Below are 11054 nucleotides of genomic sequence, written 5' to 3'. Positions count from 1 at the left end.
CTCCCCCTCGCCCAGCCTGCAAGGACATTGTCCTCTGGGTTGCAGCCTCGGTTCAGTTCCCTGCGCTGACAGCGTGGAGAGCAACTCTGAGTGCCTGGGAAGTTTAACATGAACATAGTGGAAATGACAGGAAATGGGAAATGACAGGAAAAGGGACATCCTGCCTCCCTTTAGAGAAGCCACCCAGACACCAAGACTAGTGCCACTCAGGTCCCTGATCGGCTCCGACGGAGAAGCTTGTCATTCTCGTGGGTTGAAAGTATGTAATCAGCAGAGAAAGATGTGTTAAGACAAGGACACATTCTCTATTCGCTCAGTGTCTGAGATACTGTGACAACAAAGGGGATTTTAGAAAACTTAAAAATTTCGGAAAAGTGGCCTCAGAAGTAATTACATCACTGCTAATCATTTAGTATTTTTGATTACTGAGTAGCCAGAGCACACAGCTGCCCCACCTCCCCAGTACTTTCTGGAAGTTTTTGCTCTTCCAGCTAACCCTGTATTGGGGGGCAGGGTCTTTATCTGGGATTGAAGACCACAAAATAAATATGCAGATGGAAAATCTGGCATTTAGAGCAGCCCAACCTGCTCAACTTCAGATTATATTTATAGGCAGAAGAAAACTGGAAAATATTGGTTGGAAGCCCCAGATTGTCAAAAGCAACCGCTCAGGTATCCAAGACACATTTCTGGTGGAAACAAGTGAGAGAAAGAACACACATCACAGGCCAGAGGAAGAGTCTCCTTCAGCAGCTCGGGATAAATGCCAAGCGGTTGGAGCATATAAGAGAGAGGTAGAGGCCCCGGGAGGGAGGAGCTCCTCCTCTCACACAAGCCTCTTCAGACACAGAACCGGTGTCCTCATCAGGAAGCCAAAGCCAGGGCCCCGGCCCTGGCCTTCTATGAGTAGCGCTGCGCACACGGTTAGCCTAAAGGAGTGGCTTTTGGATCCAAGAAGTGCCTTTGTTCCTTGTCTAGGAAATACGATGTCCTGCACAGGTTCAACATTTGCTCTTTCCTCTGCCTTCTCAAACATTTACTCACTAGGAGCTTCAGATTCAGTGATGTTATATCAGCTGTTTGCAAAAGCCGAGAACACACAGGGAGGTTTGAAGTTCACACCCTGACAGCTAATAGCCACCTTTGACTGGCTCTTACTTCTGGGATGGTCTGTAAAAGGTGTGCTAGACTTTCAGGAACCTTCCGTTTAGGAACCTGTGAGCGACACCTGGAAAGAAATTGGCTGCCACCACCAAGCGTGGAGTACTTGGTTAGTTACGAAGCCACCAAAGTCCTGGGATTTTAGGGCAACAAGCTGGTAAGGTCAGAGGTCTCTGCCCCCTGCCATTTCCCCATTTTTTAGGAATGGAAATGGAGGCTCAGCTACAGTCTAATTCACTCAGGGAAGCCTGAGGCTGATGCTTTTCCAGGAAGACACCCTGAGACTCACGAGAGTGTGCGAGGGCAGGCCTGACGGATGCCTCTCCCTTTGTCTTTCCCTCCAGGACAATGCAGCCCATCTCCCTCTTCCAGATGGCCAGGCACCTTTACCTGCCTCTTAACCTTCTGGAGAAGTTCGAACCCACACATTCTAACCCTTCAGTTCTCTAAGCATGGTCAGGCCACTGATTTATAAATTGAAGGGATACAAAGGGAAAGCAGGGGTGGGGGGCGCAGCTAGAAAAATGCTGGAGGTTTCATGAAAACCCCACCACCCTGGTCACAGCCAATCTTATTTGACCTTAGATGCTGAACAGTTAGCCCCGTATCTGGTTTATGGTCCAGGCTGGTCAACATCGAGGAAACCGTAATTTAGACAGAAGGATTCCTCCCTCTGTGATAGTCTCTCAGGAAGCAGAGATGGGTAAAGTAGCTAAGAATCAAAGTACCATCCCCACCGACACAGGGAGCCAACCTCTGCACCTCTGCTGGGCATACTTTTCTTCTAAAGCATCATTGTTGGATGAAACAACCTGTCTTTCCCAGCAACCGCAATGCTCCTGGTAATCTGTAGGCATAAGAATCTCCTAGAAGGAACGAGGACTGGAAAACATCATGCTCTCTCCAGCAACCACAGTTCCTGCAAATCCCACTAAATTGGTTCTAACCTCAGGCATTTCCCCTCTAGCCAATGAAGCACTTGGCACAAAGTGGGTGGGCTTGTTACTATGGCAATGGTTTCCATGTTATTATCATTACCTGGACCACCGCATCTCTGTCTCTCTCCATCTCTGAGAGAAATGGTAAGTGGAAGGGGCTGAACTCCTCAGAGAATAATTAGAGCCCACAGAGGTAAGCCAAGTGCCTCAAAGTGTGAGGGCCCAGGTCAGGCTGAGATGCTTCTGACCTGAGAATCCAGACAGCGTGAGTTTAACCCCCAAGCTTTCTCTCCACAAATGCAAGTCTGTAGTGTTTATTTTTAACAAACACATTTACTGCCCAGCTGGTGTGGCTCAGCGGTTGAGCATCGACCTATGACCCAGGAGGTGGCAGTTCGATTCCCCGTCAGGGCACATGCCCGGGTTGCGGGCTCAATCCCCAGTAGGAGGCATGCAGGAGGCAGCCCATCAATGACTCTCATCATTGATGTTTCTATCTCTCTCTCTCCCTTCCCCTCTCTGAAATCAATAAAGACATATACATTTTAAAAAATTGTCTAATTTTTGACTGATTTTAAAACAGCCAGTGTAGTAAAATCTTATTGTAAGATCTTATTTCTTTAGGATAAGTCTCCAAATTTGGGATTTTTGAGTCAAAGATCCATATATTGTTAAGGCTTTGGAATGCATGTTGGAAAAATGGCTTTCCACACCTACCAGCAGTGCATGTCTGTTTTTTAAACTCTCACCAGTGCTGAACATCATCAGTATTGTCTTCTGGTTTCCACCATGCTCACGTGTAAACACTTAGGAATACAAAAAAATACTTATGCTTATCATGATTAATATTAATTTGCATATATAAGGTCCCAAACTGTGCTAGATCTGAGGATCCAAAGAGGGACACACATAGTCACCTGGCCTCAAAGATCCTCAGAGAAAGGAAATCTGTAAACACAAAGAATCTAAAATTACCCAGAGCTGGAGTACACATTTTAAGACATTTATATGTGGGAGGGTGAGAGGGGACATAGAAAGTATAATATATTGTTCCTAGATTCCTAGTTTTGAGATCATGACTTATGCAATGATACACCCATTGGGAGTACTCCTTTACCAAATTCCTTCTAAACCTGAGGCACTGCGCTAGGTTATTGTGTAATTTCACCATAACTTTACAACATCCTTCTTCAAGGGGCATTGTTAAACTAATTCTGAAGTTAAGAAAATTAAGATCCAGGTTAAACTGACTTGCCCAAGGCCACATATATCTGGTAAGCATCTGAGCAAAAAAAAAAAAAAAAAATCCATGGAATTTTGCCTGTGATTAGATAGAGGATATCTTTAGACTCAGATGACTTTGCAAGTTGATTTCCTGGGAGAGGAGAGAGAGCACCTGGAATCTGTATTTTTAACCATCAGAAGAGACTGATGTAGGTGGTCCTTAGATCAAGCTTTGAGAGCTAGCGTTCATTCATTAGAAGCTTCTCCCTGGTGTCCTAAGCCAGGGTGAGGGACATTGACTGTGCCAGTTGTGAGTAAACCCTCTCATAGCCATTAGCTCACTTGTTCTAGAAAAATTATAAGATTAATTTAGCAGGTGATAATTATCATTATTATGAAATCAGCATCATCAATCATGGTCATCATCATCATCATCACAGTTATCTAATCATGGAAAAGTGGCCCTCTTTGCCCAGGCATTTTGCTGATTTCAGGACTTACATGATCTCTTTTAATCCTTACCATATTACTTAGGGGAAGATCCCATTACAGTTAACCCCCCATTTTATCTATCAGGAGATGAAGGCACAGAGAGAGGAAGTAACATGTCCTAGGCCACACAACTAACATGGTGAAGTCAGAATTCCAACCCAGGCCATCTGCTTACAGTTGAGTGGTTCCCATAATTCTTATTTAAGTAGCATAGAGGGATCCCGGGGCTGGGGGGTGAGTTGGGGTCATGTGCTTTGCCCAGGACCATAAAATTTGTCAGTGGTGTCCACTGGATCAATTAACAGGGCCTTGCGGATTCCCTCCCTAGCCTCTTTCAACAAGACTGCTGCTTCTAGATGTGTTAGGACAGATTCTGAAAAGATTTCGGCTAATTAATGGCACTGAATAGAAACCAAGCTGTGGTCCTCGGGGAACTCTGCACTATCATTTAAGCTCCGGGCACGAGTGGTCAGGAGGCTGAGCCTCTCCTAGTTTTGCAGTAATCCAGGTGTTAGGCGCTCTCCATGGCGCCCTGGACAAGTGCTGAGGCCCCACTTCAATCTGGGCTCTGTTTGGTGGTTGCATGCCATGATGCCCACCCAATACTAGTTCTAACACTCTTTGCCAGTGTGCTGGTGACTCGGCTTGAAGCTGCTAAACTCACTGTGGGCTTCCAAGCTCCCTGGGACATCTCCCATCCATTCAGCGTGCAAAGGCTGGGTGCGGGCCTCCAGATTGCCATGGACAAGATCAACTCGGACCTTGGAAACTTCAGCTGGGAGTTCACTTATACCAACTCAACCTGCAACCCCAAGGAGTGTCTTGCTATTTTCACCAACCAGGTCCAGAGAGAACAGATTTCTGCCCTGTTTGGACCAGCATGCCCAGAAGCAGCAGAGGTATACAACCTTCTAGAAACTCTGGCTGAGTTTCCTTTGGAAGGGGTGATCTTAAAGATTGCCGGAGCCAGCCGGCAGGCGAACGAGGACCTGATTGAGGGGGTGAGGATTAGAAAAGAAAGACTCATAGAAAAGGATGGGATCGGGAGGGCTACAGCCAAGGCAGAGCTGAGCTGAGCTGAGCCGGGCTGCGCGCCGAGTTTATTGATTACAAGCTTTTTATAGTGCACCCAGACCACAATACCCAAAACAGTGACCTTTTACCTAGTTCCTGCTCTGCACAAACATTCTTGTTTGTCTAGACACTCTGTCTCCAAGTCAAGGTCTTTGTGCAGGGTTTCTACTCCCTAAAGCAAAGGATACTATGTAATCTTAACTAAGCTACAGGAGGCAGAGGTGCTAGCTCTGCCGACCCACCCTGCGGGTCAACCTGCCAGAGATTTCTCTCTAAGGCGGCGCTAGGGTCGGCAAGCCCCTGGAGAGACTCCAGGGCAGCACCCTGCCAGGGAGACTATTCATGAGGGGCAGCCAGCCGGCTCCCCACAAAAGATGATGGGACAGATTTGAATAATCTCTTGACAAAGATGGCATTATTAAAATAATAATGGTGTAGGTCTTGGGTACTGTTTCTTTGAGATGTAATTAGACCATGTAATTAGAACAGTTAATATTCTCTTTAAAGAAAGCCTTTCAAATCAATAACTGTAAGTTGCTGATGTTCACTAACAAACTTGTTGACTGTTTGGACTTGGCGCTGTTGTAGATAGACTGATTATTTATCTTAATGCTGTCAGCCACATGGCTCAGAAAAATTAAGAAAATTAATGCCTGGTTTTCAATAGGAAAATATCATTTGTTTGTGTAGGTTTCCCTTTGGCGTGTGTCATAAATTATTCAGTGATGGTAAAGGTAAGTGAGAAAAGAGTATGACATTGTGATAAGCTAGAGCAAGAAAATGAGAGAAACCAATGTCTTGTATGTGTTTAGTTAATGGGATTGGCTTTGGGAAGTCCTTGGGTATCTCACGCTTAGGTGTTGATGCAAAGCCTAAATGGGAAGGCGCATCACAGTTCTCACTCTCAAAAATCCTGCAGAACTATCACTAGTGGGTGCTGTAGAATTAAGTTTAAGTTTGAATTTAAATCTTGTTCCCTTCTGAAAGTCCCTGTTTGACCTATTTCCCACTATCCAACACCTACCCATTCTTTAAAGTCAAGCTCAAATCACAGAGAACCTTTCTTCAGCCCTCCATCCTCACCTCTACATCCTTAAGTCCAAAATCAGAAATAATTTCTCACTTTTCTAAACGCCTATGAATCTATTGTCTATAAATAGTGAATGGTATGTGTAACTCTCTAGCTACTTTTATATGTCTTAGCTCCTGTAATAGAGCACAAACTCCTTTAAGAGAAACTCCTAATGTTTCTTGTAAATAGTAGGCTTCTAATGAGAAACAATTAAGGAACACAGTAAGAAAGAAACACTGAGGGAATGAATAGTAGCCATGGGTGTGGGCTCGGGGTATATATCGCCCATATTCCAATCCTGCTCTGCTACTTGCTAGTTTGTAACTTACGTCTCTGTGCCCCTATATTTTCATCTATAAAATGGGGGTAATGATAGTACCTGCCTCATGGAAATGTTGTAAAAATTGTGATGATATATGTCAGCTCTTATATAGCACAGTGCTCTGCACATAGTAAACATGTTGGATACAAGACATTATCATCAATATTCCAAAAGACAGGCTCCAGCATGACCCAGAGAGTCAGTCCAAAAGGTACGCGATACCTCACAATGGGGTTTGAGTGTAGCATAAACTCAATTATAATTATGAAAAGTCTCCCTTTTGGTTGCTTTCAAGGTTATTGGCTTGCTGGCTTCTGAGTGGAATATCCCCATGTTTGACTTTGTTGGACAAACAGAAAAACTGAAGAACGGCTTCTTGTATGACACCTGTGTGAAACTTGTGCCACCAATGCGTGAACTTGGTGACGTGCTCCAGAAAAGTCTCCAGTACCTAGGCTGGAAACACATTGGGATGTTCGGAGGTCACTCTGGGACTTCCTCCGGGGATGGAGTGGATGAGTTGTGGAGGGTTGTAGAGAATGAGCTCAAACCCCATTTCACCATCACTGCCAGGGTCAGATACACCAACAACGATCCAGCCCTCCTGCAGGAGAATCTCAGGAACATGTCAGCAACTGCCAGGGGTAAGTAGAAAAGAATCTTCTATTGCTTGTGTTTGGAGAGACAAATAGGAAAAGCAAATAGAAACTCTTCTTTTTTCTATGGATGTAAAAAGCAGATGGAAACAGGGTATAAAATTAATGATAAATAAAAACAATTTTCCTTCTTGGTTGACATTACCACCAAAAACAATAGTTTTTAATCTAAAGTGAAATCCTAGCCGCTGTGGCTCAGTGGTTGAGCATCAACCCATGACCCAGGAGGTCACTGTTCGATTCCGAGTCAGGGCACATGCCTGGGTTGCAGGCTTGATCCCCAGTAGGGGGTGTGCAGGAGGCCGCAGATCAGTGACTCCCTCTCATCATTGATGTTTCTATCTCTCTCTCCCACTCCCTTCTTCTCTCTGAAATCTATAAAAACATTTAAAAACCTTAAAGTGAAATCTCATATGCTAGAGTGTTATGACTCAATGAATAAGCTCTGGAAGCATCTTCCAGGTGGGCTGGGTCTTGGACTTGGGCTGTTGTTCCGAGCATGGACTCTGGAGAAACCAACCTCTAATACTTTCTAGCTGTGTGCTCCTGGGCAAATACCTTAACCTCTCTGTGCCTCAGATACCTTATCTGGAAAATGGAGATAATATCAACTGCCTACCTCATAGAAAAGTAAGGATTGCATAAGGTTGTGTGTATGAAGTCCTTAGCACTGTGTCTGGACATAGTAACTGGCCAACATATGATATCAATTATTTTTGTTGTGGTGCTTATAAGGCTCTATTTTCTAGCCTGTTTAGTAACTGACTCCTTTCTGTTCTTCAATAAACTTTCCAGCCTTGGCACTTTGGGACTTGCTGATCCTTGGCCCCATTGTCTGCCGTGATTCACTGGTATAGTGTCTGTCTGTCAGCCCCCTGAGGGCAGGGGCCTTCTGCCTTGCTCACTGCTGTATTTTGGGCTTAGTTAACACAGTGCTTGGCACATGGTCGGAACTCAGAGAAGTAGATTATAATTTACCTTATTTAAAGAATATCACTATGTCATTTGTGTGTCGTCAGAATGCGTGCTGATGTGTTAGAATGGAAGAAAAGTACCATGGCCGCCTCCTTCCCCTCCCCCATCCCAACTCAGAAAGTCTGAATGGTCCTGATTCTAGGTCCCTCAACTCCTCCTGTGTGGCTGCTGATTAACAAGCCAGATACGTCGTTGGGAGCCAATGAAACAGAGAAAGGAGAGCACAGAAGCGGACTTAACCTTTCTGACTTGCATTTTGGGAGAGAGCTGCAGGGGGGACCTCAGTTCTGCAGGGCAGGGCTGCCGTTTGGTGTGCTGCTGGTGGTGCACCTGGGGACAGTTTCGGCATTCCTCCTCCCTATTGCGTGCTCAGGGGAAGAAAATGTTCACGTCTCATTGGGAGCAGTTTCAGGCTAGACTTTCAAAAGTACACGCACGTGTGTGTGTGTTATACCCAGTTCTCGAGAGATTAATTCACACAAAGACCAAATTGAGCATTTGGAGATTTATTAGCCGGCAGCTATGAGGGCGCTCCTGCCCTAAACAGCCTCGCAGCCCCGAACAGTCTTTACAGGGAGACTTTAAAGGCAAAACTGCACCCTGGTTGGCATGGAGGGCGTGGGAACCTAGCAAAGCAATGTCTAGAAGCCAACACAAGCATTGTTTAACCCTTACGGTTGGCTATTTCCTGGCACTAGCTTGTAACTGTTTGTTCAGGGTTATGGAACAGGGTTGATAAATTGAAAATAAGGGTTACATGCTTCATGATTGAAAAATGAGGGTTACATGTTCATGTGCATGATCACGTGCAATTGGCTGACTTTTTTCTCTCTCTCTTATAGTTATCATCTTGATCTGCAGCTCAGAGGATGCAAAAATTATTCTGCTGGCTGCAGAGAACCTGGGACTCCACGCAGGGGATTTTGTCTTCATCATTTTACAGCAGTTAGAGGTGGGTGTCGATGACCCCCGAATGGCTCCTGCAGTAGGAGGCGATGGGTGTGGAGAGCTTGCTATGTGCCACATGCATTCGCTCGCTGCAGACTCACCCCAGCCCTGAGAGGCCGTCGCTCCTGAGCTGGAAGAATTTATCCAGAGCGGCTGCACCAGTCTGCATTCCCCTCAACAGTGCACGAGGGCTCCCTTTTCTCCACTTCCCGGCCAACGCTTGCCATTCGTGTGTTTGTTGGTGGCAGCCATTCCGAGAGGTGCGAGCTGATATCTCATTGCGGGTTTAATTTGTGTTTCTCTGATCATTAGTGATGTTGAGCATCTTTTCATATGTTTGTTGGCCATCTGTGTGTCCTCTTTGGAGAAGTGACTATTCAGGTCCGTTTCCCACTTTTTAATTGGATTGCTTGGGGGTTTTTCTGGTGCTAAGTTGTAAGAGTTCTTTATAAATTTTGGGTATTAATCCTTTATTGGATGTATCAATGGTAAATATCTTCTCCCACATAGTAGGTTGTCTTTTCATTTTGTTGATGTTTTCCTTTGCTGTGCAAAAACTTTTTAGTCCCACCTGGCTGGATGGCTTGGTTGCTTGGAGCATTGTCCTGTGCACCAAAAAGGTTGCAGGTTCAATCCCGGGTCAGGGAGCTTTCGGGAGGCAACTGATCAACGTTTCTCTCTCACATCGATGTTTCTCTCTCTCTCTCTCTAACCACTGAACATATCCCCAAGTGAGAATAAAATTTAAAAAAAAAGCATGTTTTAGTCCCATTTGTTTATTTTTTCCTCTGTTTCCCTTGCCCAATGAGATATGTCAGAAAAAATATTACTAAGAGAAATGTCAGAAAGTTCACTGCCTATGTTTTCTTCCAGGGGTTTTATGGTTTAAAGTCTCACATTTAAGTCTTTAATCCATTTTGAATGTATTCGTGTATTTGGGTTTGATGTGTTTTCATGTTCATTTGCCTCAAAGTGTCTTTTGATTCTTTCCTTGATCTCACTGTTAACCCCTTCATTGTTTAGCAACCATATGTTTTATTCAGCCTCCATGTGTTTATGCGTTTTTCAGGTTTGTTTTTTTAAATTGCTTTCTAGTTTCATACCATTGTGGTCAGAGAAGATGCTTGATATGCTTTCAGTCTTCTTAAATTTATTTAGACTTGTTTTGTGTCCTAACATGTGGTATCCTAGAGAATGTTCCACATGGACTTGATTTTGTTTGTTTGCTTATTTGCTTGTTTGCTGGCTTCCTTCTCACTGCCTCCATGGCAGCTAGGGAATGTGGACCTTTCAAGGCAGGCCTTCCAGAGTCATTGTGCTTCCCAGGGCTAGCATGTAGAGATTCAAATTCAACCTTGACTCGATGCACTTCTGTTGTACAGGATGTCTCCCTCATAATGACTATACTGATTTCATTATATTTCAGGACAGTTTTTGGAAGGAGGTATTAACCAATCAGAAGGGGGGGCACTTCCCTACCATCTACGAGTCTGTGCTTCTCATTGCCCTCAGCTCATATGGAGAAGGTGCTGGAGACGAAGGCTTCCGACAAGAAGTCTACCACAGGCTGAGGGGGCCGCCCTTCCACAGCTCCGTCTCCGCAGAGGAGCAGGTCTGAGACAGGGTCTCACTGCGCAGGTCCCTGCCCCTCCCTTTTTTGAGGATATTTGTATGTTTGGCTTTAATATTCTCCCTTTTATTTCCCTTCTTCTTTGCCCACACCCCTAACACACACACACATACACACATGAACTGGAGCTACTTCCAGTGATGGGCCACTGATGACAGGTGTTCCATTAAGAGCAAGGTGGCCAATTGTGGGTACCGACATACAAGGAAAGACGATCAGTCAATGAGCACTTGGGGAGTCATCTATTAAGTGTCAGTTCCGTACCAGATTCTATGTGCCTAGCACTTAGTTTGGGCACTTGCATGTTTGTTGGCTAAATGAACAGACATGAACACGTATTGAAGGCCTACTATGTGCCAGGTAGCACGATAGGTAGTATACCTATCCTGCTTCATTTAACAGTGCTTATACTCACCAGGACAGTGTCTTTATCTTATAAATGAGGGAGCTGAGATTCTAAGAGGTTGTAGAACTTACCCCAAATCTCATAGCCAGTGAGTAGAAAGGCCACACTGGATCCAAAATCTACCCTCTTTCAATTAGACCATATGCCCACCCACCT

General features: G+C 44.9%; 1 protein-coding gene across 1 annotated transcript in view; it reads left to right on the top strand.

Moving 5' to 3' along the window:
* Window positions 1–4339: 4339 nt before the first annotated feature.
* LOC308566895 (guanylate cyclase 2G-like) overlaps window positions 4340–11054 on the top strand; it is a gene marked incomplete at its 5' end in the record, with an annotated part of 34544 nt that continues 27829 nt past the window's right edge. Inside the window, 4 exons of the mRNA XM_081157908.1 lie at window positions 4340–4714; window positions 6579–6927; window positions 8757–8866; window positions 10289–10474. Coding sequence (XP_081014034.1) covers window positions 4340–4714; window positions 6579–6927; window positions 8757–8866; window positions 10289–10474 — 1020 coding nt within the window. The remainder of the gene's footprint in view (window positions 4715–6578; window positions 6928–8756; window positions 8867–10288; window positions 10475–11054) is intronic.

The sequence above is a fragment of the Miniopterus schreibersii genome (assembly GCF_964146895.1).
Source record: "Miniopterus schreibersii genome assembly, chromosome: 14".
NCBI classification, from domain to species: Eukaryota; Metazoa; Chordata; class Mammalia; order Chiroptera; family Miniopteridae; genus Miniopterus; species Miniopterus schreibersii.
The sequence above is the reverse complement of the archived record's forward strand: the minus strand, read 5'-3'. Positions and strand labels throughout refer to the sequence as shown.